Raw genomic sequence first — 15912 nt, 5'->3', positions numbered from 1 at the left:
TTTTAGAAAGTTTTAGTTGAGTTATACGATGCCTCTAAAGTTATTATTTGGAAAATATTTGAAGGTTGACTGGAAAAGGTGGTTCATTCTCTGGAATTAATAGCTGTCAGCCAAACAAATCATCTGTCAATTTCAAGAGCTTCACAAGTTCTTTTTATTGTGAAGTAGGTTAGAAAATTATTTTGTGAAGTCATGTATCAGACACGCATATTTTGCTAGATAATGATAGTGAAGTGTTTTACTGTATTTGGTTGACACTTCCATTTTGCAGTGTCAGAGTTTAACTCTGGATTTAAATACCGAGATGCAGTTGAAACCACTGTATAACTTACTTTTAACATTAACTCAAGATACTGTTGGAATCCTTGTACTGAGACAAGGATTTAAAAACTGGTACATGTGTTATCTAATTATGATATCAATTATAGTTACTCCAAAAACATTAAAAAGCAATATTTAATTAAACAACACAACTTTATACAGTATAGCCATGTGAGCAGTTCTTTTCTAATGTGAAAGCAAAGGTACTCTTTATTCCATTTTAACTAGAAAAACTGAAATTTGAAAAGACGAGTTTTAACAGTTTGGCTGTTTGAATTCCTGATATTCTTTTCCCAGTGTGAAAACTGCCCTCTTCATAATGCACAGTGGGAAAATTTACCCATTGTTATGTTTCTTAAAAACATCCAATTTATATACAGCATGAACCTAAAATTCTGGAAATAGCACAGTTTAAAAACTGATTAAGGGGAACCCGTTGGCCTGTCATACTTCTATTCCTTTTGAACCCATGGCCGCACATCCCCATATAGTGCTAAATTTAGGAACTTGATTGAGACAGTGCTCACACAGCTATTCTCCTTTTCCTCTTTAAAAGCCTTTGGGCCGATTCACTGCTGCCTGATTTGGTATCAGAGTGGAAGACAGAAAGAAGCCTTTTCTCTAGCAGTTAGTTGTGCTGTTGAGAAGAGTGCTCGCTCGCTCGCTCCGTCTCTCTCTCTCTCTCTCTCTCTGTCTCTGTCTCTCTCTGTCTCTCCCCAACCCCACACACACCCACACATACACCCACACACTCACTCATATGCTTCCTATGCCGCAGGACAGCCGGGTTCTTCAAGGAGGCTAAAAGGACAGATGATTAACATCAGGTTGTGACCACAAACATAGAAATAGAAGCGGGGGTTTCATATTCCATTCATTGTCAAAATTATACGTAAATAGTTTTTTCAGAGCTGTGACTAGTCATATACTATTCAAAGTAAGCCAATTGATTGAGCATCTAGCATAGTACTGTTTTCATAGAAGGTACCCTGTAATTGGTAAATATCGGAATTGAGTATAGATTTTAGAATTTTTTCACCTCTACTTTGAAGATTCTACACATCAGGGGAGATTTTTAAAGAGCAGAGTAAAACCACTTTAGGGAAAGAGAGAAGGGAGGTAAAGGCTCATGTGATTTGGTATTGTGCACTTTAAAGTTTTATGGCCATGGTACCTCCCTTGAGAGGATGAAGTGCAGGGAGCATGCATAAGCACATAAAATTACAAAGGTTTTATAGTGTGTAATTAATACAGAACTTTCTATGAACTTGCTTTTACTTAAACCCTTTTTGTTTTTTGGTTTTGTAGCAAGGTTTTTTAAAAGTTTAATTTTATTTTGCTATTAAATTAAAATTTTGCAGTCAATTTTTAAGTTTTTCAAGTTTTTATACTGCTTATAGAAATAGAGGATAGGCATTATAATTCAATTGGTTGTGTAGTTCATGGACCAAAAAAGATTTAATATGCTAAAACTCTCAAGTTCTTCCCTATGGGAGGATGTAGTAAATTTCTTAGATGTTATTTCTGTACCCAGCATTTCCCTGTTAAGATCTTTTCCTTGAGAAGAAATGTGTTAATCAGATGAAAAGTGTTTGGAGAAGATTTTATTATGACTGTAGAAGTATTTTTTATTCTTTTATGTTTTTCGCATGTTCAAAAAATAGTCCATGCTAAACAAAATTGTAGTAAATGACTGGAAAAATATACTACTGTATTTCACTTTCAACATTCTTAACTAATACCTGTATGCCCATATAAGGTTGTTTAATTGTAAGGCATTTAAAATTACTGAATGTGACAGTAAATTCTCTAGGGATCTATGCCTGGAGGAGAATTAGAGATTATCTCATTCTCCTTGATTTGGGAAAGCTGAAAATATTAAGTAACTTACCCAAGGTCACACAATTAGAAAGTAGCAGAACTGGGCCAGAATCCTGGGCTCTTGACTTCGAGTCCTTTCTTACCTTACTGATATCAGAGTTAAGTCATTTCACCTGTGACTTTCTGGAGCGAATTCAGTCTTCAGTATTTTAATATATTGCTCCTTGGCACCCAGTTATGCATTGTACCTTTTGGATGTTGGGGCTTCCATTTGGCATTAAAAAAAATTGGAGTGGGTAATTTGAAACTCTGACCTAAATGTGTCAAACCTGGCAAGAAATTAGGAGCCAGGCAAAGGGACTTTGTTACAGGAATGAAACAAGAAATGATATGTAAATAAATAAGTGAATGAAAGAAGGAAATGATCTGTTTTAGAAAGTATCAGGGAGACTGATTATCAGATAGACATACCATCTAGTCTGAAAGTAAGGAGCTTTTCCCTCACTGATTTAGAAGAGTTACGTTTTGATGAAATACATTAATCGTGTAGATATATATGTAAATCAAATTAATTAAAAGTGTATGTTTTTAGATTTAGGCTAGAAAGGCCAGCCTCTGTATTACCTAGGTAGCTAACTGGAGGTTTAAATTCCTTATATGTATAAGATTTGTAATTTTCTTTGGAAAGGATGTCTCATTTGTATTCTAGGGGATGAAGTAGTATTAATTTATCAATAAAGTAAGCAGTCATATTTTATTATAATTCCTCTTTTCTAAAAACCTTAAAAACATTTTCAGCTGTTAATAGAAGATTTCTAGGTGTTGTGAGTTTAAATCATTTTATAGTTTTGATGTACTTCATGGAAACCTGGTGAAAGACCCTTTAAAAGCGATGTTCTGTTTATGGGCAGCTGCTGGGGTATTCCCTGTTCATTTGCTCGCCACGGAGCAAAAAGCTCAATCTTATTTTAGAGCCTCTTGACCAGATTCCTGCTGCCATCTATCTGATAAGTGTGTAAATGAGTTTTGTTAACTAAGAGGAATAATGCTCTTGGTCTCCCAGTGACTAAAACTCAGCTGCTGTTTCTGACCTTGCCAGTGTACTTAACAGGAGATTTTCTCTATGATCTTCTCTGAATTTATTGTTTTCTTCTTTATAGATGATCATGGGAACAGCAATAGTAGTCATGTAAAAATCTTTTTACCGAAAAAGCTGCTTGAATGTCTGCCGAAATGTTCAAGTTTACCCAAAGAGAGGCACCGTTGGAACACTAATGAGGTAGATAAATTTCTATTTTTAGGGGTACAATTTTTTTTAAGGGCAAACTCGCTAGGTCATTTTGCATAGTACTACTTTATATTAGCTTTAAATTCAAAATATTGAACTAGGAAATTGTAAATGAGAAGAATACTTAATTTGGATTTGACAGAAACCAACATGTTTTTTGACCTATCTCTGATCTGCTTGGCTTGTGTTGCAAACTATCAAATGTGCACGCTGACTTACTAAGGTAGCATGAGTTTCTTCTGTCTTTGTGTTTTCTTGCATTTTGGTGTGTTGCATTTGGTGGTTGACTCTGTTTGCATCTCAGTTAAACCTTAGTTCTTACGTTGTCATGAATTGATAAGGGTACAGCTCCAGTATTCTACAGAATGTGCCGTGTCTTGACAATGTGAAGTTTCTGTAGAATTTGGAAGGGCAGGGTTCTTATTAGCAAAATAGCTCTTGTCCTCTCTGATGAAGAAAGTTTGCATGGAGAATTAACTGGTTTACCTTAACGATAGGAATTTGTATTAAGAATGAAGGCTGTATAGTAGGTTGTTGATCTGACATTCAGTTAGAAGGAAGATTGATGAAGTAGAGTGAATCAGAGTTTATTTTGTTGGATGATGTTTCCTTTTTTGGTAAATCTTAATCTGGAAGTCTCAATATTAGGGGTGGATTGCTTTGTCATCTTTTTTATTTTGAAATCTGACTATTTCAATTTAGGGTAATACCCATTTAGTGTGGTGATGAGAATTGCGTCTGTGTCCATCATGCTGGGAATTCTATTCCTTTAATTCAAATGGCTGGGGTTATTGGTTTTGCAAAGTTGGTCTCAATCAATTCGTGTTGCTGGTTCAACATTTATCAGTACTTCCAAGTTAAATTATAAATATAACACCCTGCCCTGTATTGGGCACTCAGTTTTATTAAGATACAAGAAGAAAATAGTGCTGCCTATTTACCCTTATTTTTAAAAAATCGTTTTCTCAAATTCTTGACTTACAATGCTTTTGTTTTGAGTTATGAGGTTATGTGAAAGTCTCTTCACTTATCCTAGTTTACAGAGTTAAATACTCACTAGAATCTCATAGTTTTGTTACCTTGTCTCAACTGATTTTAAACTTCTTTTAAGGTATGCGTATTTTGATTATTTGAATAAATTATATTTCCCCCCTCAGACAGAATACTTTTGTTTTGACAAACAGTTAGTTTGGAGGCCTGTTGTTTTAATCAGTCATCTATTAACTGTTTCAAACATTTTAGACATGAAAACAAAGTAAAGGTGCTGAAAATTAGTCCTAATCGTGGATCATTACTCTGTCAGCAAAATAGTACAATTTGGGAGCCATTCAGTAAGTCAAAACTAGGTCATGAAATATTAAAGAACTCAGTAAGTTTCTTAGTAATCCCTGAAACAGGATTTGATACTATATTATTATACATTAGTTCCAGTTTTTTTATAAATGTAACAAAACATAATTTTTTCAGTATTATCTTTTTATGTAATTGGCAATTTATTTTAATTATGACTTGAAATTACATTTGAAACCAGCAATTGCTTAGTGCATTGAAGTTAGTGGTCTTAAGAGTCTTACGAAGCTGTAGGCAACGGTGTCAGAAGTTAGTCGGTAGATTCTTTAGCTGAGTGGTTTCAAAATTTAGTCGGTAGATTCTTTAGCTGAGTGGTTTCAAAAGTTTCTGGAACTTTTGAGCACAGCCCTCCAACTTTCACACATTTGTTTACCTCTGAATTATTTACGTGTTCCACCTTACTGATATTTTAGATACATTGTGAAACACCCAATAAGGAATTTTTATAGAGGACAAAATTAAGAGGCAGATAAGAAGTCGTTCCGCATTTTCTTCTAGGACCCAGTACACCTAGCCCCTCGGAGACCGCTGGTTTAGGTCCCAGTGTGGCTTCAGTTCAAGTCCTAAGAGGGGAGACTGCACCCCCTTCCGACCGGTGCAGCGTGAGACTGGGGGCTGAGAAGTGTGGGGTGGTTGCACGAGCTGTCACTGCTGCTGAAATGTGGGTAGAAGAGCGTGTGCTCCTGTGGAAGGCGGGGGCGTGGCAGGGGGCCTCGGCTGGCAGGGGCCAAGGCACACGCCCTCTTCCCTTGCCATCGGTTGTGCTTTTGGTGATCTCCCTGCTGAAAACCGACAAAACTCCTACGACAGAACTGAATTCAAAGGCTGGCCCATATTTCCGTGTGGAGGACTTTGGCTTTTTTTTTCTTGTTGATTTTTGGCTTTAGGAAGAAAACAGGAATCTTGGAGTGGCAGCAGGAGTTTTTAATTCTGTAGGGTGTTACGTGGTGATGGTGACATGTCATTTTTTTTTTTTTTTACTGGCTCGGATAATAGAAACAAAACAATTAGTACTCCTGTGAAAGTACTTGTTTCTCTGACCTGGCTGGGTTTGGCATTTTCCCATGTCTTTCAGCCTGCCATCCTTAATGTCGCCACTGAGCCCTGAAGGGGCTGTGTCGCAGTGGGACTTTGTGACCCCGGGTAAGGCGGAGTCAGTCACGTTCGGGCAGCATTGCCCGTGGAATCTTCAGTGGTTCAGGGAGTAGAGTGTAGCCACCCCGCTTTGCGAAGGGCCCGCCCTCCCCCTGGGGTTGGGGTAGCTTGCTGTGTTCTGGCGGAGGACCCCGTGAAGGAGTAGGCTGCTGCTTAGGAGCTGTGTTGTACAGAAACTACATTCCTGTTGATCCCACTTCCTGGGACCAGGCACTCGCACTGGGAGGGGCATGTGGCACCAGCGCAGTTGCGAGCACAGCCGATGTGGGTGTTTTCCATCTCACTCTCTGCACAGCATCTGTTCGCCAAGTAGACTGGCGGCCGGGGTTGCCGGTATGAGATGTCAGCTGTCATCTTTCTCTGTCACCCGTGTTCTGTCTCTCTCTGATGGGTGTATACAGTTGAGTTCCTGGGTATAATTTGACTCCTCTGTACTTTTGAGACAGCCCTTTCCTCAGACCTGTGTTGTAACATCTGCGGTTACTTGAGAAAACCCACCGTGTATACTGTGCGTGTGCATCCATTGAGAGAGGGAGGGTGAGATGGTGCCCTTTCACGTGTCGCCGCGTATCAGCACCCGCTCCCTGCTGGTGACTGGGTGCTGTGTATCGTTAGTTCTGAGCCTTCTAATGATATTGCAAGGTGTGTAATGTTTCCTTTTACAGATGAGGGAGTGTGGGTAGAAAGTGGTGAAATAATTCGGTCAAGGTAGCGCACTTGACAGGGCCTGTCTCTCTCTGTCTGAGCTTCATTTCTTCTACGTTGCTGATTAATTCTTGGGAACATTCATTCTACTGTGTGTCGTCTAGGCTTTGAATTAAAGACGCATAACCCTTAACCACATTAGCGTACCTGGCAGATCCATTCTAGAATTTAGGTTCGGATTAAAAAGAGTTAATATAAGATTAGTATTGTGGGTTCACATGCAAATTTGGTAAAGCTGAAAGTCACTGAAGAGGAAGACTCTTAGAAGATAAGACCGATTTTAGGGCCTACTTAAGCACTTTTAACCTTTTCTAACTCACTGGAATAAGTAAGATCTCCTGCCTTTCTTGAATGTTATTTGCAATTGCAAAATAACTGTTGTATCTAAAAACAGATCAATTTTAGATTATGCTTTCTCAGCCATAAACACTCTTTTCCCAGGTTCTGAAAACAATATGGAGATGGTGATGATGGTCATTATGGCAGCGAACATTTATTGACCATCTACTGTTATGCTAGGCACTGTTGAGTTCTTTCTGTGAATAATCACATTTACTCCTTGAACTAATACTATGAGGTAGGTTTTGTGATTATTCTTACAATATAGATGAGGAAACTTGAGCCACAGAGATGTTAAAGTACCTGAAAGTGGTGGCCTTGGAAGTCCAAGCCTATAGCCTGATTTTGGAGTCCATACTTTTCTACAGTTCTGTCCCGAAGAACGATTTCAAATAAGACTTTCCCAAGATCTCGTGCTGTTTAGTGACTTCTAATCCTTTTGTTTTTATTCATTTGCTTCTTTTTTCACTTTGCATTTTCCAGTATTATACGTAAACTTAATGTATTTTTTTCTGAGGATTAAAAAAAAAAGTAGCAAACACTCATTTCTTAGGGAAGGAGTTTTGATTCTTAATAATGAATATTCACATGTGGGCTCTGGGTGAGGAAGAAAATATATTAAAAAATAGAAATTTTGTACCTGTGCACAACTGGAGGGTTGATAGGCTTGATTTTTATATCCTGGGCAGGAGAGAAAGAATGTATTAAACACAGAGCACATTTGTTAAAGAACCAACTCTTATTTCATAATCAGTTTGGTATTCACACCTTCATTAGGTGAACTATTACAATTTTCTGCATTTTAAGTTAATATTTTTAAAGCCCAGAGCCAGAAATAATTATGCTAATGCAGCTTTCTGATTACACAAATGACTACTTCATAATTACACATATTAGTACTCCATATATGTTGTCCAGACTGAAATTCCTTCTGTTTAGTCATTAATTAGCTGTTTGACTTAAAATGTAACTACTGCATTCCCCACTTGCTGGATCTGGATTTCAAATGGCATTCTTCCAAAGCCAAACTAATGCAGCACCATGAACCTTTTATAATGAAAATGTTCTCCTTACCTATGTTCAGATCATTTTTGTGTGCTGCTATTTTTGAACTATTAATGCTCTTTCTTTTGTTTGTTTTTCCGCTAATACAAAGTTTCTCCAGAGTAAGCAAACAAAAAAGAATTCTAACTTGCATTGATCTTAAAGAAAGTTGCAGCACAGGTTTGTAGTTAGTGATAGCTTCAGAGATTTTCATGTTAAATGCATTTTTTTAATGGTAAAAATGTCTGTCGAGGGAGCAGTACACATATAGACTGATGCATTCTCAGCCATACCAGAGAAGCTGAAGAAGAAAAACTCCTTGAGTATAATGCTTTTCAAAGGGAGAGAAGTACCCATTTAAGTCCTGAATACTTTTTTCCCTCAACTTTTTATATTCAAGTAAGAAAAATGGACTTTATGACTTTGAAAATTGTTAAATTATATTTCATTTCGGTTATTTTGTTTTAACAACAAGAAGCCACCTTACTTTAAAAACTTTAAAAACGTTTTAAAATCATTTTTTTGTATAGGCATATATTCTTGAGTATTTTTGTATTTTTGTCTGTATAACTTATAAAGTCGTAGATTTAGGGCTGTAATTTTTTCATTGATTGGTTTTACTAGTATATTTACATATTATCTTTTTGAAACGTAGACCCATATTTTGGGGGGATCATTTAAGACTCTTTAAATTTCCAAGATGTGAGCTAAGCTGAAAAGTATTTTTATACTCTGATTATAAAGGTGAGTGGGATAGTTTGGCAGTGTTAAGGGTTTTTTAAAATTTAATTTATTTACTTTTGGCTGCATTGGGTCTTCGTTGCTGTGCGCGGGCTTTCTCTAGTTGGGGTGAGCGGGGGCTACTCTTTGTTGCGGTGCATGGGCTTCTCATTGCAGTGGCTTCTCTTGTTGCGTGCAGAGCACAGGCTCTAGGTGCACGGGGTTCAGTAGTTATGGCATGCAGCCTCAGTAGTTGTGGCTCGTGGGCTCTAGAGCACAGGCTCAGTAGTTGTGGCACATGGGCTTAGTTGCTCCGCGGCATGTGGGATCTTCCTGGACCAGGGCTCGAACCCATATCCCCTGCATTGGCAGGCGGATTCTTAACCACTGTGCCACCAAGGAAGCTCCAGTGTTAAGGGTTTGACTGGTCCCAGGTCATCTCTGAGGCCAGGCAGGGCTTTTCTGGTTAAATCACAAAAAGGAAAATGCACACATGACCCACAATACACAGAGCCAGGTTTTTTTTTTTTTTTTCTTCCCCCCGTACGCGGGCCTCTCACTGTTGTGGCCTCTCCTGTTGCGGAGCACAGGCTCCGGACGCGCAGGCTCAGCGGCCATGGCTCACGGGCCCAGCCGCTCTGCTGCATGTGGGATCTTCCCAGACCGAGGCACGAACCCGTGTCCCCTGCATCGGCAGGCGGACTCTCAACCACTGCGCCACCAGGGAAGTCCAGAGCCAGGTTTTAAGAGTGAAAGCGTTTGATTTTTATATATGGTACCAAATTTGTAATTAAATGTTAATTTTGTAGCAGTTGGATTAACCATAATTCCTCTGTTTAACTTAGTATGAAGTGAGGTAAATGGATACTGAGATCCAAATGAGCACAGTCCTGTTTGTCAGACAGCCTGCGTCACCTTGGCGTTGGTGGTAGCAAAGGTAGCAGCAGAGGGTGCATTGGAAAGCTGGAGGCAGCACGTCCTTCCATGTCAGTGAGGGGAGACAGGAGAAGAGAGATCAATACGGATGGGGTTTGGCTCTGAGGAGCAGTAAAAGAAGCAGATCTTATTACCTGCAGAGAGTGGGGTAGTGTTTATAAAATTTGAATAAGATGTTAAAGAAATCCTTATTTAAAGGAAGAACATTTCTGTAGACCCAGCACAGTTTGACCTAAACTATTTTTATTATATTACTTCAAAATGTAGCACATAGAAGAATATTTGGCCCATACTCAGTGTTCAGTAAATATTTGCTGGATGAATGAAATATGGAAAAACACAAAAAACTCAGGATAAATTTCTTAATTCTTAGAATTCTTCTGTGAATATAAAACTCAAATAGATATATACATTACATAAAAGAAACCACAAAACTAATAACATTTATATTAAGAACATTAGTTCAATGCAACGGATGATGTTTTGCCCAAACTGAATTGGCTCTTGCAACATGAATATAACCCTGACTGTTCTTAGGCAGGTTCTTTTGAATTTGGCACGTGGCACTACTGTGTGCCCTGCAGTTATCCTGCCCCTCCCCCACTGAACTAGTCATAAACAGCTTTTTGCTCAGCAAGCCTTTCTCTAAGTCTGTCATTAGGCCTTGGCGCAAATATATCATTTAGTCTTAAGTTCACTTCTGGTTTTTCTCATCAGTTCAAGAACAACTTAAATGACACTACCCCTGCCACTGTAATTGCAAACCATAGACTTGAGCAATGAATTCGCGTGTTAGAATATATTTGTTATAGGTTTTACTTTTTCAGATTGTGAATTAAGATGTGGAATGAAAACTTTCTTAGTGAACCCAAGGATCACTGATGTCTTGGAAAGAGTACAGAGTTGGCAGGTTAGAAACAGGTATAGTCTTGGCTCTGCCCCCAGTCAGCTGAGTGTTAGGTATGATACCTGCTAAGCCTCTTTTGTGTCTTTGGTGGTCGTGTGAGGTTATGCTTTGAGACCTTTAAAGATTTGTCTTAAGCCCAGCTCTCCAGTTTTGGAGGCTAGATCACTGTTGCTTCCAGAGTTGTTTGAGAGTGCCAGCCTGGGAGTTTACTTTTTTTTTTTTAAACATCTTTATTGGGGTATAATTGCTTTACAATGGTGTGTTAGTTTCTGCTTTATAACAAAGTGAATCAGTTATACATATACATATGTTCCCATATCTCTTCCCCCTTGTGTCTCCCTCCCTCCCACCCTCCCTATCCCACCCCTCCAGGCGGTCACAAAGCACCGAGCTGATCTCCCTGTGCTATGCGGCTGCTTCCCACTAGCTATCTACCTTATGTTTGGTAGTGTATATATGTCCATGCCCCTTTCTCGCTTTGTCACAGCTCACCCTTCCCCCTCCCCATATCCTCAAGTCTGTTCTCTAGTAGGTTTGTGTCTTTATTCCTGTCTTACCCCAAGGTTCTTCATGACATTTTTTTTTAATTCCATATATATGTGTTAGCATACGGTATTTGTCTTTCTCATTCTGACTTACTTCACTCTGTATGACAGACTCTAGGTCTATCCACCTCATTACAAATAGCTCAATTTCGTTTCTTTTTATGGCTGAGTAATATTCCATTGTATATATGTGCCACATCTTCTTTATCCATTCATCCGATGATGGACACTTAGGTTGTTTCCATCTCTGGGCTATTGTAAATAGAGCTGCAATGAACATCGTGCATGACTCTTTTTGAATTATGCTTTTCTCAGGGTATATGCTCAGTAGTGGGATTGCTGGGTCGTATGGTAGTTCTATTTGTAGTTTTTTAAGGAACCTCCATACTGTTCTCCATAGTGGCTGTACCAATTCACATTCCCACCAGCAGGGCAGGAGTGTTCCCTTTTCTCCACACCCTCTCCAGCATTTATTGTTTCTAGATTTTTTGATGATGGCCATTCTGACTGGTGTGAGATGATATCTCATTGTAGTTTTCATTTGCATTTCTCTAATGATTAATGATGTTGAGCATTCTTTCATGTGTTTGTTGGCAGTCTGTATATCTTCTTTGGAGAAATGTCTATGTAGGTCTTCTGCCCATTTTTGGATTGGCTTGTTTGTTTTTTTGTTATTGAGCTGCATGAGCTGCTTGTAAATTTTGGAAATTAATCCTTTGTCAGTTGCTTCATTTGCCAATATTTTCTCCCATTCTGAGGGTTGTCTTTTGGTCTTGTTTATGGTTTCCTTTGCTGTGCAAAAGCTTTGAAGTTTCATTAGGTCCCATTTGTTTATTTTTATTTCCATTTCTCTAGGAGGTAGGTCAAAAAGGATCTTGCTGTGATTTATGTCACAGAGTGTTCTGCCTATGTTTTCCTCTAAGAGTTTGATAGTTTCTGGCCTTAAAAAAAAAAAACAACTCTTAATCATCCTTTCATTTATTTTTATGTTTAAGGTGTACAATTCAGTGGTCTGTAGTATGTACACAAAGTGGTGCGCCCATCACCACCATCTAATTCCACAACATTTTCATCACCCTCTGGGGGTTTTCTGTCCCTCTGGCCTTGGTGGAGTCGGCACCTTCAAGGGGCAGGCAGCCTCTCTTCAGGGCGCTGCCTGTTCTTCTTCGGTATCTTCTCCAAGTTTTCATACCCGTCTAGCACTGGAGTTGACAACTGAAGGGTTTGTGCTTTTACCCAGGTCTTAACGTATAGCGCTGTCTCCTGACATTGTTTTTTAAAATGTTAAGGTGCAAATGAGGATGCATTTTGGACCCACAGTTTTTAAGTTGGATGGTAGGGGCTTGTAGAGTTTTCAGTTGCATTAAAACTCTGTATATTCTGTGGACTCTTTATCGATGGGCTGTGTGGGGATAAAAGAGCCCACTGCTTTCAGTAATGTTGGGAGATTTTGGTGGTGGTGACTCCCATGAGGAGAAGCTGAGCCCCACTGAAACGTCAGCTGAGACAGAAGAGGGAAGAACACCTGGAAAGGCTGGCATTCTTAAAAAAAAAATTTTTTTTAAATTTATTTATTTTTGTGGCTGTGTTGGGTCTTCGTTGCTGTGTGCGGGCTTTCTCTAGTTGCCGCGAGCGGGGGTTACTCTTTGTCGCGGTGCACGGGCTTCTCATTGCCAGTGGCTTCTCTTCTTGAGGAGCACGGCTCTAGGAGTGCGGGCTTCAGTAGTTGTGGCTCATGGGCTCTAGAGCGCGGGCTCAGTAGTTGTGGTGCACGGGCTTAGTTGCTCCGTGGCATGTGGGATCTTCCCGGACCAGGGCTCGAATGTGTGTCCGCTATATTGGCAGGCGGATTCTTAACCACTGGGCCACCAGGGAAGCCCAGCATTCTTTAGCTTAGTGATTTTCTTGCCGAGCTGGCGTCAGAATTACCTGGAGGGCTTGTTAGCACCCAGATTGCTGGGCTCCACCCCAGCGTTTCTGCCCTAGTAGGTCTGGGGTGGGGCCTGAGAATGGGCATGTCTAACGTGTTCCAGGTGAAACTCATCAAGATGAGGACTCCCAGCCTCCCCGACATGTATTCTGAGCAACTTCACTTGGCTTTAGTCTCAGCTGTGCTACCCCTCAACCACTCAGGTATATGTCAGTGTGCGTTGGCTATATGGGATGTAGTTATGCTTTCTAGAGTCTTTTTCTCATGTCTCATGTGCCTAGAAGTCAGGAAATGCAGTTATTTTTGGGGTATTTACCTAAAGTAATATAGGGAGCCCTTTTTAAAGTATGGGTGGCAGTGGTAGGGGTATGTGGAGGCATATTCCAATTTTTGTGACTTTTTTTTTTAAGAGGGAGCATGAAGGATAATCTCCACCCCATCCCCTCCTTCCATCTCCATTTGGCCCAGATAGCTGAAAACAGCCGAACCCTAAAGCTGACAGCATCTACCTACTTATCTACCTACTTGTCTACCACCTTCCAGTCTTTTTAATACTACCTACCAAATGTTTCTAATGATAAATTATGTTGTCTTGGTGATTATGAAATTCTGTTGGAGATTTTAAAAGAAGTTCCTAAAAAAATAACCTGTTTTCTAGTTTTAATGCTTTTTAGAAGCCTGGGGGAAAAAAGAAAAAGTGCAAAAAGAATTCCTTTCTAGATGGATGAGAAACCACAGATGGGCTGGGGTGAATGTGATGAAAGATAAGTGTGTGTTTGGGAGAGTGTTTTCTCTGTTAGGGAGAATTTTACGGGCAGGATGTGTGGATTTCATGGAGCTTTCTCATACGCTTCAGTGGTTGTATGTTCTCTGGTCTGGTGAAGAGTGTAGAGTTGAAATAAATGTAACATTTAAAGAACCTGCTGTTTACATTTGGGGAGAAATGTGGAAAGTGGGAGAAGCTCCAGCTCTGGGGAATTGAACAGGGTTTAGTGGGTGTGTGTGCGCGTCCGGGTCGGGCAGCTGCGGTAGAACCAAGGTGGAATTCTGAGGCAAGCTTCATTTAGCGCTGAATTCACTTTACTGGGATTCCAAAGGAGTTGATGGAAAAAAGGGAAAGGTTCCTGTGTCCAAGAAACCAGGAAGCTGAAAAGTAGCTTGACCTGGGCTGGAAACTAGAGCCACCTGAGCCTGAAGTTAAAGTGAGCAGGTGCCTGAGGGGCTGGGCTCCAGGTATAGTCACAGCCGAAACCCTTGAACCCAGGCCACGCCTTCTATTTTTTGCTGTTTTTTATTATTAAGATTTAAGTTTTAGAGTGGTTTAAGGTTCACAGCAAAATTGAGGGGAGGGTACAGAGAGTTCCCACACGCCCCCTGCCCCCTCATTTGTGCACTCTCTCCCACTGTCAGCATCCCCCACTGGAGTGGTACCTTTCTACAGTCAGTGAACTTACGTTGTCGACATGTCATCATCATCCAGAGTCCATAGTTTACATTACGGTTCACTCTTGGTGTTGCACATTCTGTGGGTTTGGACAAATGTATAATGACGTGCATCCATCAGTGTAGTTTCATACAATGATTAGATTAGTTTCACACAATGATTTGATTAGTTTTACTGCCCTAACAATCCTCTGTGCTCTGCCAGTTTATCCCCCCAGCCCCTGGCAACTGCTGATCTCTCTATTGTCTCCACGGTTTTGCCTTGTCCAGAATGTCAGAGAGTTGGAATCATACAGCACGTAACCTTTTCAGATTGGTTTCTTGCACTTAGTAATATGCACTTAAGGTTCCTCCCTGTCCTTTTATGGCTTGGTAGCTCATTTCTTTTTAGCGCTAAATAATACTCCATTGTTTGGGTGAACTGGAGTTTATTTATCCATTCACCTGCTGAAGGACATCTTGGTTGCTTCCAGGTTTTGGCAATTATGAATAAAGCTGATATAAACATTCATGTTCAGGATTTTGCATAGACATAAGTTTCCAACTCCTTCGGGTAAATATCAAAGAGTGCAATTGCTGGATCGTATGGTAAGACTATGTTTAGTTTAGTAAGAAACTGCCAAAACTGTCTTCCAAAGTGGCTGTACTGTTTTGTGTTCCCACCAGCAATGAATGAGAGTTCTTTCTGCTCCGCATCCTTACGAACGTTTGGTGTTGTCCGTGTTCTGGATTTTGGCCATTCTAATAGGTGCATAGTGGTATCTCATTGTTGTCTTAATTTGCATTTCCTTGGTGACATGTGGAGCATCTTTTTTTTGTTTTTTATAAATTTATTTATTTAAAAAAATTTTATTTGTTTTTGTCTGTGTTGGGTCTTCATTGCTGCACGTGGGCTTTCTCTAGTTGCAGAGAGCTGGGTCTACTCTTCATTGTGGTGCGTGGGCTTCTCATTGGGGGGCTTCTCTTGTTGTGGAGCACAGGCTCTAGGCGCGTGGGCTTCAGTAGTTGTGGCACACGGGCTCAGTAGTTGTGGCTCGCGGGCTCCAGAGCGCAGGCTCAGTAGTTGTGGCGCACGGGCTTAGTTGCTCTGGGGCATGTGGGATCTTCCCAGACCAGGGCTCAAACCCGTGTCCCCTGCTTTGGCAAGCGGATTCTTAACCACTGTGCCACCAGGGAAGTCCCTCAAGTTGATTTTTGTGAAGGATGTAAGGCCTGTGTCTAAATTCACAGTTTTTGACACATGTATGTCCATTTATTCCAACACTATCTGGAAGTGTTGGAAAGACTGTTTTTACTGCACTGTATTGCCTTTGTTCTTTTGTCAAAGATCAGTTGATTATGTTTGCGTGGGTCTATATTTGGGCTTTCTATTCTGTGTTTCACTGATGTATTTGTCTATTCTTCGGAC

The 15912-nt window shown here is 40.1% G+C and overlaps 1 protein-coding gene across 15 annotated transcripts in view; it reads left to right on the top strand.

The window, feature by feature from the left end:
• Positions 1 to 15912, top strand: part of CAMTA1 (calmodulin binding transcription activator 1) — an 894146-nt gene that overhangs the window by 30292 nt on the left and 847942 nt on the right. For 14 of the 15 annotated variants that reach the window (XM_060283626.1, XM_060283601.1, XM_060283652.1 and 11 more), the window contains one exon: positions 3303 to 3421. The exons of the other annotated variant lie outside the window; for it this stretch is intronic. In XM_060283626.1, the coding sequence (XP_060139609.1) occupies positions 3303 to 3421 (119 nt within the window). The remainder of the gene's footprint in view (positions 1 to 3302; positions 3422 to 15912) is intronic. 15 annotated transcript variants of the gene reach the window in all.

Source organism: Globicephala melas, chromosome 1 (genome assembly GCF_963455315.2).
Source record: "Globicephala melas chromosome 1, mGloMel1.2, whole genome shotgun sequence".
Taxonomy (NCBI): domain Eukaryota; kingdom Metazoa; phylum Chordata; class Mammalia; order Artiodactyla; family Delphinidae; genus Globicephala; species Globicephala melas.
Note: the sequence above shows the minus strand (reverse complement) of the source record. Positions and strands in the feature narration are given on the sequence as shown.